The 16,807-nt window shown below is 49.3% G+C and overlaps 1 protein-coding gene across 1 annotated transcript in view; it reads right to left on the reverse strand.

Moving 5' to 3' along the window:
• Positions 1-16,807, reverse strand: part of PXN (paxillin) — a 42,205-nt gene that overhangs the window by 17,734 nt on the left and 7,664 nt on the right. The window contains exons 2-3 of the mRNA XM_090152510.1: positions 1,191-1,417; positions 645-760 (exon numbers count right to left, since the gene is read on the reverse strand). Of these exons, the coding sequence (XP_090008636.1) occupies positions 645-760; positions 1,191-1,417 (343 nt within the window). The remainder of the gene's footprint in view (positions 1-644; positions 761-1,190; positions 1,418-16,807) is intronic.

Genomic DNA, 16,807 nt, shown 5'->3' on the forward strand with positions numbered 1-16,807 from the left:
ATCTCCACGCTATAAAAAGGTACCCAGAACAGAGTGCATCACACAGGGCCATCAGGGATGGAGCTATGGCAGCTTCTTCCTCTCTCACCTCCATGTCAGCAGGAAGGTCTATTTCACCACATAGGCCATCCCTGCAACCCCTCGGTGCAAGAACAGCTGTCCATTAGTATAATATAATTAGTAACTGGTAATGTCAGAAGTACTGACAGAAGTTTTAAAGCCTTCATGAAGAAATTTAAATGTACTTGAAAATCCAAATAATTGCACATCCAGCTAGGTGATGGTTACTGCATTCCTTGAGACAACTGACTCAAAGGCCACCCACCTCCTAAAGAACTGTGGGGTTGCTTAACAGGGGGATGGATTTGTCACTGGTCTCTGGATTGTATCCCTCAACACAACCCATATCCTGATGGATCCTCAAACTTCTTCCACAGCTGAGCAAACTGAAGGCCTAGGTCAACACTTTAAGTGAATATAAAAGGTAGTGCAGTAGCCTCTTACAAATGAGGTACTATAAACCAACACAGGGCAACAGAAAATATACAGGAAGATCAGTGTTTGTTTCCAGTTTCAGAAGGCAGCCTGAGCCACAGCAGGCTTTACCTGCGAGTCAGGCTTCCCTCTTAGCAGGGACAAGGTACCTGTAGACGTGTTCCTCCTCACTGGCACGGGGAGAAGGGGAGCTGAGCCCGTCTCTAGGAACAGAGGCACTGGAGCTTTTGGCACTAGAGCTGTATATCGGAGACTGGGACTGAGGCTGTGGAAATAAAATTTGCATTGGAAACAGGGATATACACACTGTATTGCAACTCCACATACTGCAGGAGAAAGTACAGCAGCAAAAACCTATTACATAGCTCACCCAGCCCCTATCAGACGACCTACACCAGGAACAACTGTTTTCCACTTCCCTCAGATTTGCCTATGAGTTGCAGACCTGAGCTGGAAACCCCCAGCTTGCTTCCTACAGGCTACAGGACAGATGACTAATCCTGATCTCACACTACCACTTTGCTGGAGCAACAACGATGAGTTTTGAGGTCTTTTCTGCTATCTGATCTGATCTCCCCTTATTTCCCCAGTCTGTTTTTAGCCAAAGTCATCCTCCCTTCTTGCTGTTTCCTCCCCTCATCTAGTCCCAACAAACCACGCACACACTCTCCCCATCTCCATCAGCACATGCTTACTTGCTGGTGGGCGTATCTGGATACGCTGGGTTGCCACTGGTCCAAGGGGTCAATCACAGTGCCATTTAGGGCTTCACTGGAAGGTGGAGGAGGCACCGGTGGTGGCACAGCAATCTCCTGGTACGTGTGGTTTCCAGTTGGGTAGGAGTAAGGCGTTTCCTCTGTTAGAAAAACTGGTCGCTTAGAGATATGCGAGGTGGTGGATTCCAGGTCTGCCAGTAAGGCGTCTGCAGGAACAAAAAGAAAATTAAAACACACAGTATTGTGAAATCCCAGACAACAGCCTCGTTCACAATATCCACATCAGAAAGTCTTCAGGAAGTGTTTTCATCTAAGGTGATCTACCAAATGTGCTGTGACTTGCTGCTGCACCTCGGACTTCCAGTACAAAGAAAAGGTTTAGAGGTATCAGAGCAGTCAGAAAAACTGCCAGCCTCAGATTTTTGTCTTAACTGGAAAACCATGCAATAAGTGCAACCTGCAGTCGCACAGCGCACGCTTTGCAGAAGAGCAGCCTAGGAGAAACCTGCCTAGAGATGGACTTGCAACAGGATATTGACACAGGCTAATTACAGGCCCCACATCATCATGGAGTCATTTAACATGGCCGCAGGCGCTGCTTTTTGCAGGAAACAAGATCTCGGGAGGGGTTTTCTCCAAAGCTGAAGGCACTGCAAGAAGCATGCAGCTTTCAATGAGTCTGTCACCGCGGCAGAAGGAAGACGTGCTTCAGCTTTCCTAAGAAGAATACTCTGCACATATCACACAGTTAGTGAGCTTCCAGAGCCTGCCAGGTAAATGCAATTTCTTCTCCTGGAAACAACTAGCCTGCTGGGTGGAGCCTGCTCACAGATTCCTGAAGAGAAGAAAAAACTTCCACTCACTAGAAACACCGGCGCTCATGCCAGGCAGAGGAACCCATGCCATAAGGTTAGCACCTCTCAAATCTTAAAGCAGGAAGAAATACACTCATTCAATAGTAGGAGGAGAAAACCCACCTTTTGCCTTCCTGGATTTCCTCCTGCAAACTATTCTCTGCCCATTCCAAGCCCTGCACTGCTCTGCTGTGACTCACAAGCAAATCCCAGCTTGCTGGGTCTTCTGTCCTGCGATCCCACCCCGCTGAGCTGACTGCAGCCCAGGGTGGGGGAAACTCCTGTGAACAACTGCAGGTCTGCACTGCACACACTCCAACAGAAAGCCTCGCTGGCCGCCTGCCCAGCTCTCCAGCGAGCTCAAGCACACACTCTTTAAGGCCATTAGAGAGGAGCCGGGCTGCTGGGGACAGCAGCACTCTCCATGACAAGAGCATCATCACATACCTGGTAGGACCCTGTGGCGATGTGCAGTTCAGCCAGACACCAGCGACATGACTTGGGCAAACCTGGAGGAGAGGCCCTAGGAATGCCCCTACCCCAAGCACAGACCCAGCTGTCAGAGCAGTCTCCGTGTGCAGGAGCTGCCCTTCCCCCATGCACACCATGGAACTCAACTCCCAGATCGTGGGGCTGAGGACTGAGCCCAGGCTGAGGGACCCAGCAGCCTCCTGCAGGCAGGGTGGCAAGGAGCTGAAGTGACCAGGAGGCAGCAGAACAGGAGTTGAACCAGCTCATCCTGATGGCTGCCTACCAGCTCTCAGGGGCTGGCACCCGCCAGCCCAAAGCCACTTCCTCAGCACAGCCAAGGCACTTAGCAAGCCTCCAAAAAATATATGAAAGGGTCAAATGGAGGACAGCATCATCGCATTACAAGACAGGAAGGTGCTGCTTTTATATTCAACTCTTCCACAAAGCAAAGGATCATAAGAGAAAAGAACAACAACAAAAAAAAGCAGTTCTGCCCACAGATAACAAATTCACTATTAGCAAATTAAATACTGAGTTAAATTAACTCCACACACCTTTCATTTAGCCAGAAAGATGCTCCAAAGTCATTTAAACCAAAGGCATCTTCCCAGAGGGACCAAAATAGCCCAGGAGCAGATTCTCCTAAGGGATACAGCTTGCTGCAGCTAGGGAAGAATGAGTTTGATCTTCTTTTTAAGCAAAAGAACAGCTGATGGATTCCACAGCGAAAGGCACACACATACCTCAGGAGAACGCTGAAGAGCTGCAGTTTTTTTCAGCCTGGTCCTGTGGCTGGAGGTTTTGTGCACACAACCTCCAACAGAAGTGCTACCCAAGAAGGTGTGGCTTTTCCTTCTCCCCACCAATGACAAAAGCAAATCAAACTCTACCAGGAAGTAAAAATCTCATGAGGTTGCATGGCTCGTCCAGCCCCATATGGGGACCCAAGTCATTTTTCCACCCTCCACCCCCAGCCCTCCCTGCAGGACAGACAGATGTAACCATCTCGCCACACAGTTTGCCTCCTCAGCTCAGCACCCTCTGCTGAACGGTTCCTTGGGTAGAAACGCAGCTCTTTTTTTTACTAATGGCATAGAAGGGAGCTCAGCTAAATGGAGTATTTTATTCCAGCAAGTCTGCAGACGAGGGGTCTGGCAATGCCAGGAGCACTCAGCTCTCAGGCTGTGAAGGAGTTAAGGAGACACTGCAGTTTGATGATTAACTTCCCCCATTCCCTCCCCCTTCCCGACTTGAGCAAACAAGGCAGAACTGAGGAACAGGAAGCAGAGGGAGGAGAAAAGGCTGGAGAGGAATCACGCAGTTGGAGGGTTACTGCAACTGCACTCAACTTCCCAACTGATGCCACGGCAGCTTCAGGAATGTGTGCACACCTTGCTTCCCCTGTAGCACGGGATCCCTCACTTTCTGCTCACCCCGTGTTCTGCAAAGCCCCTCTCCCTGTGCCTACCTGCCTGATGTGCCCAGAGCCGGTTTGCTCCTCCCTGAGCTCGCTGCCACGATGGAGGGAAGCTCTTCCCCACCCACACCCATCCCCATTTCTGCTTCTAGCCACTCATGCCCTCCCCTGGACCAGTTCCAATTATCAGAACATAACATGAGGCAAGAGAAGGAGCTAAGAAGGGAGTTCTACTGATGGAAAAAAAAAGAGCCATTGCTCCCTATCTTTCTTTCACAAAAGGGACTTCAGGGACCAGGCAGCCCTAACTTGGATAACAAAGGTGCTGTGCCTTGTGCAGCGCTGTCACTGCAGCGACTGCTCCACAAATAGAAATATTCAATTCTTAAACAGAAATATTAAAGGCTCTATTGATTTCTCAGCTAATGAAGTGCTCCTTCCCAAGGCGACTCTGCGGCACAGGGCTGCAGGAGGCGTCCATCAGCCGCTCGGTGCCACGCAGCCCATAGGGCACACCCGAATGGAGCAGTGCAGCCGTCAGAGGGCACCACCACAGCCTGTAAGGATGGAGCAGGAACGTCGGGTGGCAGCGGCTGGGTTGGCTCTGATGCACCTCACCTGGTCACCTACGCCTGCCCCTGCTTTCGGCACACTGAAGCTTTCTGTCAGCACTTCTGCACTAAGGAGGGGCGTGTGGAAGAGCAAGGGACATGCGATACTAATAGGGCTACTGCTGCACCACTGCAGTCACAAAGCCTCAGCTCACCGTGTGCTGCATCCTTGGAGGTGTTCAAGGCCAGATTGGATGGGGCCCTGGGCAGTCTGGTCTAGTATTAAATGGGGAGGTTGGTGGCCCTGCCTGTGGCAGGGGGGTTGGAGATTCATGATCCTTGAGGTCCCTTCCAACCTGGGCCATTCTGTGATTCTGTGCACACATCACACCTCAGGGCACACCACGTCTTGGCACTGCTCAGCACGGCACCCTGCAGATGTGGGAGAGGCACAGAAGAAGAGTTTTCTTCCCTCCACCGCAGGACCCAAATCTTGCACACAAGGGAAATCACACTCCACCAGAGGGTTGCCCAGCCCACATCCTGCCTGCTGTGGGAGAACAGCTGCATTCACCTTCAAGTGACATTTCGATGCTGTGTTTCCTGGGGAGGCGGGATAGTTAAAGAGTGATATCATGATTGATAATTTACTATTAAACAGCACTCTGAGACATCTAGAGGTCTGGGCACGTTTGACTCTCCCTTGTGCAAGAAAAGTCATTATTCTTGGGATCCTGGCCTTCCAATCCCACACTGCAGATGCATTAGGTACGGACGAGTGGCTCCTAACACCGACTGCACTGCTGCCAGTCTCATCAAAGCCCTGCTCATCCCTCAGCCTGGGACTGAAACTGCAGCACAACATGCTCTGCAGTGTTAGAGGATGGAGGAAAAGGTAGCTGATGTCCGGTGCACTGAACTCTCCACAAAAAAACCCTCACACCAAGACAACCAGCAAGATGAAAGAGCAAGGCAGTACATTAGGGGAAGTCCCACCCACCGGTTCACGTTGCACTGAGAAGAGCACTTATTTCCAGAGGCACCCTGCATGTCCCTGTGCACACCATGCATTCCCAGCACAGGATCCTGCACCATCCCTGCGTGCCAGCACCTGCTGTCCTTTGAATGCTCTGAAGCATGTGCAGCCCCAGGGTACATTCCTCAGTTTCATCTGATAAAGACCAGTAATGCCCACCTGGGGTCACAACACAGCCCCAAGGCAAAGAACTGACGGCTAACAGGGGACCCTTTGTACTGATGAACACAGCAACTCCCTTCTCTATAAATCTGAGCTGCACTCAGCCTTGCTTAATAGGTAGTATGGTGGTTAGAAAAGATATTGACATGCGTCTTCCTATGTGCAAAGCATGCTGGTGGGGCACTCCCCCTCCCTGTGCCTTCCACGCACATCAGAAACACTCCCAGATTGAGGTGGCACAGTGGTGCAGAACACATCACAAACCAGTGCATAACAAGGCACTGGCAAATTCCCATCTGCCCATCAGCAACAGGTAAATTTACTTTTGCTTATTGAAGAGAAGCCTTCCATACTGAGTGTCCAGCATTAGTGCCAGGCATTAGTGCCACAAGAAAGAAAACCACCTGGGCTTTCCACATGGAGTTCATGGCTGAAGATGAGCCATTAAGTCATGCTGACACTGCACATTGGAGCATTGCCAGCGCAGCAAGCAGATCAAAAGGGTGGTGGTCACACTTTCTTCTTCTTCCTATCTGCTGGGAAGGAAACAGACACGCAGCTGAGGCAAGATGCTTCCAGTGCTCCACGTATCAGCCTTCCATGTTCAGCAGCTGAAAGCCACTTTGCACACCCATCAAACCACACACTGCCTGCAGCTCTGCTTCAAACAAGAGACATCTGGAAAGCAAGCAATGCTAGAGATGGGATTCTTCACCCGGCCACCACATGGAGCCCATGCTGCAGCATTCAGACATAGTCCCACCTCCCAGCATCACCGTGCCACGTGTCCTTGACAGACCAGGCACGGCACACCAGGACATCAGGGTGAGATGTGTGAGCACATGCTGCAACACTTCACCCAGCATAGAGCAGTGCAGGTGGCTGCAGCTCTGCCATTCCTCCCCACACAACCAGAATCACGCCACATTCCCCTAGGTTAGGAAGCAGTAGACTTGCCACTGACTTGGCAAATGGAAATAGAAAGCAAAATAGCTGCAATTACTGGTGTAAATGAGGACATGGACTACGTGTCATAGTTGTGTCCCTCGACGTAAGACCAACTGCAGATCCCCATATGCAGAACGACAAACCATTCTCCAGTCACTTTTTCTTAATAGCTTAAGATGCTGAATTCAGGTCCTAGATTTCTGCTATTGCCTTAAAGAGAATGAGGGGAACTGCACCTTCAGAACCAAACCCTGAGCTCCCACATTCATCTGAGCAGCCTCTTTGCAAAATCCTGCAATCCAAACATGAAAAATCTCCTTAAGTTCAAGTGAGTCCTCCCTCGCTCAGCTTCAGCAAAGCCAGCTCACATACAGGGAGACAGCTCAGGGCGGTAACCCAACCCCTGGCAAGACAGATTTACATCGTGAGTAACTGCAAAGGAATGGGGAGCTTGGGTATATTTATCCTGCTAAATGGCCTTTCAGAAGAAACATGTGCAATGCTCAAAGCTGCATCCCAAAGACTTGCTGGAGCCTTGCTGCACAACTTCTCACTGCCTTCAGGCGTCAGTGGGAGCCCCAGAACAGCAACGCTGTTGTCAGCAATCTCCTTTTCAATGGTAAATTTGACTTAGTGAAACAGAGGAGAAGTGTAAGAAATTGGAGAAACCTGAACAGGTGAATATGGGCATTAACTTCCAGGTAAAAAATGTAGTGGCAGGTTCTTATGGCGTTATATCCCAACCAATGTTTTTCAATGAGAAAAGGATCAGAAGCTAAAAGAGCAATAAAATCCAAGGCTACATTTAGAATGAGACCTGAAAAACTAGATGTGCAGAGAGATGCTCTTCAAATCCTGGCATTCACTAACTCACATCAATTGAAAGCATGGAAAACAGGTTGGCTTACTCTAAATCATTTTTGGAAGGAGACATTTTAAAGGTTTCCCAACTATAATCCTAACACAGAGGGTGGTTAACATCCAGGATACATAGCAGCCCTCAGCTCTCCTGTCAAGCGGGGTCAGATTATTATTTAAAACAGAAAAATCCAATGCACGGAAGGTAAGTGTTTGCCAGCCCTAACAACTGCAGGACTGCCTGCACCAAGCAGCCACCGGTATTTATAATTCCCACTGCTAGGATCCACCCAGAGGAAATTCAGATGACATGGCTGGAAAACCACTCTACTATTTGTCATGTATGCCAGTGGCTGGTGCTTACTGCCCCTCATCAAGGTATCAGAGCAAGCTGTGCCTGGGGTCACAGACACAGTGCTGAATAAGAGGAACGTCTGGACTGGTATCAATACATGGCATGGGCAGCTCCAACAGAAGCAATAAGTGAAAATCCCTGACGCTTCACTATTCCCTGAAGCTAACATTCAGTAAGGGTAGATGGCAAAGGCACCCAAGGCTCAACAAGAGCTCATACTGTGACAGACAGAACTGCTTCCAGCATCACCTGGTGGCAGCCACCACGAATCCCACCTATGCCCTGACCAGAACACAGTCAAAACCACCAGCCTTCCCCAGGGCAGCAGCCCGCGCACCCAGTCTATTTCAACATTTGCTGGTTGTGGTCAAAGACACCGTGCTGAGATGTGGTCAGTAAATCGGCTGCAGCAGTGGCTGTAGCTTCCTGTCCCAACTGCTGAGCCCCACGGTAGCTTGTCGCCAGCTAACGTGCACTGCCACCACCCCAAGCACAGGGCTGCAGGGGTGTGCAGATGCAGCCAGTCCAACACTATTTTGGTAGCTGTCTGTTGGCTCCTTGCACATTTGGGGTTTGAGGATGAGTTCAAGCTCCACAGGCTGTAGCTGTAGCTTACGACAGGGAGTGCAGCCTCACACTGCCCTTAAGTCCACAGTCAGACACTTCCCCATCAACCCAGCCTCACAGCCTGCAGAAGTTATTCCTTTTAGATAAACTCACTCCGTTCTTGGAAGCCCAGCTCCAGCCGCTCCGTGACTAAAGCAGCTCTTAGAAAACATTTTAAAGAGAGCGACGCCAAAATTCAGCCCTTCTCTAAACTGACAGAATAAACAGTCTGGTTGAGGCAGGAAACGTAGTACCTCCACCTACCAAACTCTGGCCAGAGCACAAACTCCAGCTCCAGCTCCATCCAGCTGAAAGAAATCCCCCATCCTCCTGTCCCATTCCTGTAATTATCCTGCGCCTCCAACGCAGACCACAAAAACTGCAGCCTGAAAACAACGACCAGACAAACTGCAATGCTCCCAAATTCAGGAGATGTCCCTCACCACTACCAGCCACTACCACTCACACAGGCTTGCAGCCCCACAGGGCTCCAGCAGGGCTACACTGTGTACAGCCTGACTGGTGCTGCTCTGCTTCACACCAAGCGTGTGCCACAGTGCTTAAGCGTTAGCTTTTGACACAGACAACCCCCTCCCATAAAACTGTGAAGAAAAGTCAACTCAGCATGCTGCAAGAGAAGGCATTAAGTGAGCTTGCACCTGCTACAGGGTTCTTCTGAGGGGCGGAGGTGCGAGAGCAACTCATGCTCGTCTTGGGAAAACACACAGGTCAGCACAGATCCTTCCTGTAACCCACCACAGTACTTTCTTCCAAACTAAGAGAAGCATTTCACTGTGCCGTGCAACTGCCCAGTAACCTCGGCAATGGGGCAGTGCCAGCATGCTGATGGAGCCAGCCTGCCAGCATCACGAGGACAGCCTGCTTCTGTGCAGCTAGCCATGAGGCTTCCAAGGGCACAGGCACTGCTGAGGACAGCCAGCAGCCTGCAGGAGGCACCAGAAGCCCCAGGGATTCAGGGCTCCACGCCTGGAGGGAGCAGCCCCGACCACCTCTTGCAGCTCTGATGCCACAGGCTGGAAAACCCTTCCAACCCACGGGTTGGCAGGAAGGTAACCTCACCTCACCCAGACCAACAGGGCATGGGATCATTATCGCAGCAGGCAGGCTGACAGACAGAACAACCGCCTTGAAGATCTGTGTCAGCAGAGTTTCCTGGATGAAACAACACAAACCCACAGTGTTCCCTGGCCTACAGTCCTACGTAAAGGTACCACAACAGATTTTCCTGTAGGAACAGAAATTTAGTTCTTGAACAGTAAATGAGACCCCAGCTCAAGCAGAGGGAAGTGAAGCATCACCTACAAGAGGAACTCACAGTATTTCTGCCTTCCTTTGACTTCCCTAGAAAAACCTGCACATCCCTTCTGCTATCTCAGAACATTTCTGAGGTGTTTCACATCATCTTCAATGCTTTGAAGACATCGCTACCCCCACACAGACTGGTACAAATGAGACACACCCATGAGAGTCCTTAGACTCTTGAAAAATCCTAAGTTAAATAGAATCAGCCAAGCTGCGCTAACAGCAGCCAGGTCTCAGTGTGTCACACTGTCACAGAGATGCATACTCCTCCACATACGTTTATTGAGCATTCTCACACTGGAAGTGATCTGTGATTTAAGTATCATCTCCTTTCAGAAGGGAAGCAGTTGATGCACCTGAAAATGAAGAGCAGGAAGATTACCAGACACACATCCAGAAGAAAATATGGTTTTGTTTCCTGTGTGTAAGTGGAATGGAACCACTGCAGCCAAACAGGATGGCCTCTTCCAGCTCTCTCAGTTATCCTCAGCCCACTCCGTGGCTGTAGCTATCACTCTTGGAAACTGTCAACAGACAGACCAGAAGCAACAATCTCTCAATGGCTGTGTAGATTCAAAGACAGCTAGAGCAAAGCAGGGCTGTGTAGACGCAGCCTAACCTGGTTGCTCAGGCCTGGTGTTCTGCATCCAGGAAACAGCACCTGAGCTCATCACCAGCACCTCCACAGCTCTCGTTTCTCAGCTTGCTTGCACCCAAAGGTGTGACCTCCTACTTATTTCTCATTTCCAGAAAGTCCTGAGGAGGGTGGGAGGGAGGAGTCACTTCCTGTCACATACCACATCCACTTTTAAATAGCATGGTTTCCCCCGCACTAGAAGTGAAAAGAGACCTCTTATACTCCATGTTTAAATTTACAGTTCTGAGAAGCTCATCCCAGGAAACACCCTAAGCTAAGGCCCGTTGCCTTAACCTGAACTCACACTCCATCTCACTGGGAAGATGACTGGTTCTGGTGTCAGAGCCACTGAGTGCTGGCAGCAGTTCCAGAGCCCAGCAGCTCAAACCTCAACTCCTTTGTGGCACAGCTGGGGAAAGCTACCAGAGAACATAACCGCTTGCGTGCTTCCTTCCCATCTTGATTCACTGCGCTCTCAAGCTGAATCCTAAACAACAGGAAACAATTACCAAAAATGGACAAGCTTAAGTCAAAAAATTCTTCTGCTGTTCTATGAACTGACTTCTTAAGAATCAGAAAAAGTATAGAAAGAGTTGGCGAGTCACAGTCCCAGCACATCCCGTGACACAGCAGCAGAGCTCACCCCACGGCTCACACGCTGGTGAGGAGCACAAAGCAGTGCTCTGGCTTTCTGAACTGGGAAGCTGAAGATTGCACAAGAGAAGTTGGGAAATGTTCTACATATTGCAGAGACCTGACTAGATTTCACTCAGTGCTTCAGCTCAATGGCTTAATGGTCAGTGATTCGGATAGGATTGAGGAAGTACCACAGCCCCCAGATGACCATCCGCCCACATTTACAGCACTCACAGCAGAAGTGGAAGCCGTTTTCAGACACATTTTTCTGTTACAGCAGCTGACAGCTCCACACCTTAAACCCAAACCTCCAAGAATTCCATGTGGCATTGATACAACAGGCTGCAACTCGCAGCAAAGCCTGCAGCCACAGCACCCAAGCTCTGATGGGACCACAAATCAGAACACTCACAAGTCCCCGACGGCAAGAAAAATCATCTGCCATGCTGGAGTGGAGCTGAGCCACAGCAGCAAGCAGCCCAATTTAATATGACAAGTCCGTGTTATGTCAGAATAGAAAGCAAGTCTGCCTCTCAGGCCTGTCCTAAAAATACTTAAGTTGGAATTTCTCAGTCTCATTCTGTTGCCTGCTATGAACCCCACCTGCCACCACGTCTTCGTCAGAAGCCTCTCCTTCAGAGAGCAAATAAACTGATGTTCATACAGGACATTACAGCTGGGCCCCCTGAATAAGAGAAGCAACCATCTGCACAAATTAGATTGTCTCGGTCTCTCAACCACCAAATTGGAAACAGCTTTGGTCTCCAAGGAGGGTAAGCACAGCCTCTGACAGTGCCCTCCCAGCGCGGCTCTTCTTGTGCAAGATCTATTTCTGATCTCAGCCTGAGAGCACGCAGCTCCTCGGGCACTTCCAGGAAGTCCCAGACAAAGGCACCAGCAAATGGCCAGCACTGACCTCACTGTCTCCAGGAGGGAGGTGAGTTGGCTCACACAAAACTAAAGGACATGGACTCTGCCAAACACAGCCACCCCCACACCGCACAGCGCCGCAGGGCTCCCAGCTGACTTCAGTGGGACAGGTCAGGACATGTGTCTGTGTTTTACACACGTGATGGAGCAGCTGCTGCCAGCTCAGTGCTGACCTGGGCTGGATCGCTGCCAGCATCCTGGGAGGAAAAAAGTTGAAGAAAAATTAATCAACAGCACATCAATGTTTTAGTACTCTTTCTACCCCTCTCATGCAAAAGGGCGATTAAAGCTTCCCCATGCATGCCATAGGAATTCTTACTCGCTGCTGGTTTCCTTCAGAACGTTTCTAGAAACAGGGATCAACATTCAGAGAAGAATCCAACAAGATCTGCTTCTCCTCTGCCAAAACAACAAAAAATATTCACGAAAACCAAACAAGCAGCTGACCCCACAGGGACAACTTCCCAGGGCCAAGGCTGATCAAAATACCAGCTCCCTTGTACTCCTGCAGGAAGAGGGGCTCAGCCCAGGCAGCTATCTGAGGAACCAGACCCTTCCTGCTGGAGCAGCATACAGACCCACAGCCATTAGGTCAGACTGCTGCTCTACAGGCTGCCACACCTCACCTCATTCTGCTGTCTTCAAGCTAGATACACCACATTGATGCCATGTAATTAATATATTGCCAAAAGTCTGTCTGCAGTGAAAGGAAAGATTCTCTCTACCTCTTATTCTCCTTGCCACACACCTCCTGCAGCAGACCAGCAGCTTTCTTCTTCCAGCACTCTCCAGCAACCCAAAGCAGACAAACTGTTCCCAGGTCTTCCCAGAGAACACAGAGGCAGAGAACAGTACTGACTGCAAGCACTGCAAGTAGGTAGGAGTGAATCCCCATCACTTGTGTGCCAGACACTGGATGCGTTGGACAAAACGGCCCAGAGCAGAGGTGTAGGCCACCCAGCTACTTCCAAGCAACCCTCCACGTGCCCACTGAAAGGAGGACAGGCATTTTAATGGCATTTTTTAAGCCCTGGGTGGACTGCATTTGCATAACTGTAGGCAACACTGAAGCTGCAGTATGCACTAATGAGCAGCAGATAACTCTTCTGGGGGGTTTCTAAGCAGGAGCCTAGTGCCAGGAGGTGTGCCAAAACAGCAGTGGCTTCCAAACCTTTGGGCCACACCAGCCCACCTTCACTTGTAATTTCAGGGAAATGAGACGTTGGTGGATGTGAGGATTTAAAAGGGCAACTCGTACAGCTGCACAGCACTTACCACTTGCAGATCACAATTTGGAACTGCTGATTCTACTTATCTAGGGAAGGAAAACGTCACATCAGGGTTTACAGAGGAGCAGAGCACGAGAGTTCCAGGGAACAGCAAGCACCAACAGAGCTCAGGATACAATTTCACAAGATGCAGAAAGACAAATTAACAGCTCACCACTGCCAAAAATGGAGAGGTTTTACTCTCTCTTCCAGACATGTGCTGCTGCCACTTATTTCTCTTGGCTCAAGCTCTTACAAGACCCCTCCACCAACCAGTTTAACAGAATACAGATTCCCCCCACCAAAAAATACTGCTTCTTCACAGTTAGAAAAGTGAGGTGAGCAGAGCAACCAGCAAAAAGAATGGGGTATGGCCAGAAACATAGGAGACAGCAGAAGGTACAGGAGATAGAAGTCTAGCAGGTGTCACAGAATCACAGAATGGCCCGGGTTGGAAGGGTCCTCAAGGATCATGAATCTCCAACCCTGCTGCCACAGGCAGGGCCACCAACTTCCCCATTTAATACCAGACCAGGCTGCCCAGGGCCCCATCCAATCTGGCCCTGAACACCTCCAGGGACGGGGCATCCACAGCCTCTCTGGGCAGCCTGAATAGACAAGAAACTTAAAGGAGGAAAAAAAAAACCTGCATCTTTTAAACAGTGGAAATCCTATCCGAACAGCATAAACAGATCTGAATATAGACCCTTCCAGGCAAAGCGCCAATGACAAAATTTGAGACACCCATAAAAGATGATGAAATGAAAGAAAGAAACGTTAGTAAGAATTCTGAATTCATTACAAGTACTAGAAGCACAAATCCTGCCCATGAGATACAGAACTCTCTGGCTACCTAACAGCACAGGGCAGCATGCTAAAGAGGAACTGCCATCATATCCACGTTTAGTACAGCCTCGTTGAGACAATCCCAACCTGAAGGATACTATAAGCTTGGAAGATAGTAGTTTACCAGAGATTATTCCACTGTAGCAACTTGCTAGTAGTTAACAAGTATAGCTCTGAAGAGTGTAAATGCAAGCAAAGTGCAATAGATGCAAATCTGCCCTTAAAATCCAAGGTGTATCGCACTGGAAAACCTTATGTCTGCAAGGAGAAAGGAAGTCCCAGCACATCTCACTCAGACACTGTGGATACCAAATGAGATCTCAAAGGTCCTTTCCAAGGTAAAGGACTCTCTCAGTTAAGACGAGTTACAGACTTGCTGCCTGACCTGCCAGCTGCTCTGAAGGGAGCTGCCCTCCCTTGTCAAGAAAACCAATGTTTGCCCAACTTGCCATATGGCTTAACTGGCATTTTAAAAACTTGGCTACTAAGAAAACACACTCAAAATGGTGGATCCATCTTGTTAGGAAGCTGTGGTTTCTGTAAGGGTTCTCTGCAACAGAGTGGGAGCACACTTGGAAGCAGTGGTGAGTTCTGTCCAAGCCAAGAAGCGTTAAGTCATCACCGGGAACAGACTTACACAAAGCACTGCCAGCAGCACGATGCAAACTCTCCAAACAGGGCAGGGGGAAATGACAACACAACATGTAGCATTTTTTAGTCACGTAAATCTTAGTACTGCTTATAACTATAATAGGTAGAAACTTTAAAAAGGAGGTTTTCAATGCGCATTCCACTGAAACCTAAAGATGAGCCAAATACAGAGCAGGTAAGTGACATTTTTGGAAGTCCACCTCCCAGAAGTGTCCACAGAGCACACAGAGGCAGAGGACCCATGGTAGAAAATCTTTTTTTTCCTCTTTTTTTTTTCTCCTTTTTAACTTCAACAGCAGCCAATGGGAATGGCAGGAGAATGTTCCAGAAATGAGTGTGGGAACTGCCTGCTTCCCCCTGCGTGCTATGGGAGATGTGGGTGGCAGCCCGAGCAGCATGCTGACAGCACGGCAGCTCCGGGACTCAGTGCTTCTCCCAGCATCAGCAGAAGATCGTGGCTCAAGAGTTTCACAAACACCCACAGAATGAAAGGAAATTGTTAAAGCAGACAGAAAACTCACATTAAACAGAGAATGGAGTGGACTTAGGGAATCTCAGGCCCTCCTGATGCACAAAGGCAGATGAGCTATGGTTCCAACTATCTCCCAGCACCATAGCAGAGCAGCTGCCAGCCCTATGCTTGTTTAGTCACCTGCCAGAGAAATAACAAGCATTTTTCTCCAAAAGCAATATTAATAAGTGAACAAATGCATGTCAGCATCTCCATCTCAGTGCTCTGCACAGGAGCACTTTACTCTGACAACCAAAGGCTGCTTTGCTCGCAAGAGAACCCATGACCACATAAGACCACAATTTAAAAATGATGGAAACAGAGTAGAAAGAGGTAGAAGATGAGTAAAAGAGACCAATCTCCAGAGCTGACCAAAAATGGAAATGCCAGCAATGCTGAAATAGAAGCAGCGTAAGAATAACTTCCCTCTGTAGGTACACGAAATAAATCCTTCTGCAAATCACTTTCTAAAAAAGGGTTTTCAGCATGATCTCTGGTTGTCCCTCCACCCATTCCTAAGACACAAATCACCAAGCAGCTGAGAGAAGTGGGGAAATATCTCACACTCATTTGCAGAAGTCGAGATTCCTGGTTCCTCCATTGCTGCTTTGCTGAAAATTGAGTTGACTTTGCTTGTCTCAACCCATCACAATCTTACCCTTGCTCAGGGTACAGCAGGGATAATAGAAATTCCGTTCATTTTCCTACCAAGTTCCTCAGTGCATACCTGTTTAACGCACACATGTACCTACTCACACCATTTTGAAATTAATCTGATCCACTTCAGAGCCACGTTGGCATGCACATCATACAGAGAACCAGAGGGACCAGGCCCAACTGCTTACACGTTGTGTGCACAAGGACATCATCCCCACACACACACACACACAGCAGTGCAACCATCCCCTCTCCGAGGACAACGTCCCATTCCTATCTCTGCTGCAAACCCATTTTTAACTGCTGAAAGCAGCTGGAAAACAGACTAACCTCAACCCCTTCCCCAGAAAATTTAACATTTTTTTAAAAAAGGCTGTTTCTGCCAAGCAAGCACTGAACGCAGTGCATTCCATTTCATTAAAACAATTACTCAGAAGGCAGCCAAGAATGACATAAAGCTTCCTCTGCACCTCCCGGCCCCCAGCTTTGCAGGGCAGGACTGCACTGAGCCTCAGAGCGCGGTGCTGGCTGGGCTGGCCACAGATTGCATCTTTCACATGTTGGCAGCAGGATCAGAGGACCCCAATGAGCCTCAACAGGCCCAAAGGGAGGTCCCACGTATGTGGGAGCACGGTGATCTGTTTGTGTTGTTTGGTGGCAAATTAGCACCTGTCACGTTGCGCCTGCACCCAACTTGCACCCAAGTCTTACAGCAAGACAAATGCTAACCCGACAAATTTGGTCTGAGACTCACATGGCCAAGGCTTCCCTGTACGGTCCTGATACAGATGGTGCTGGAGGCACCAGATTTAAGCACTGAAGAAGCAGATGAGCAGTGTGCCACAGCAGCTGTGCTGGCCAGGTGCTGCCAATGGAACT

This window comes from Phasianus colchicus, chromosome 18 (genome assembly GCF_987193195.1).
Source record: "Phasianus colchicus chromosome 18, bPhaCol1.hap1.1, whole genome shotgun sequence".
Lineage (NCBI taxonomy): Eukaryota > Metazoa > Chordata > Aves > Galliformes > Phasianidae > Phasianus > Phasianus colchicus.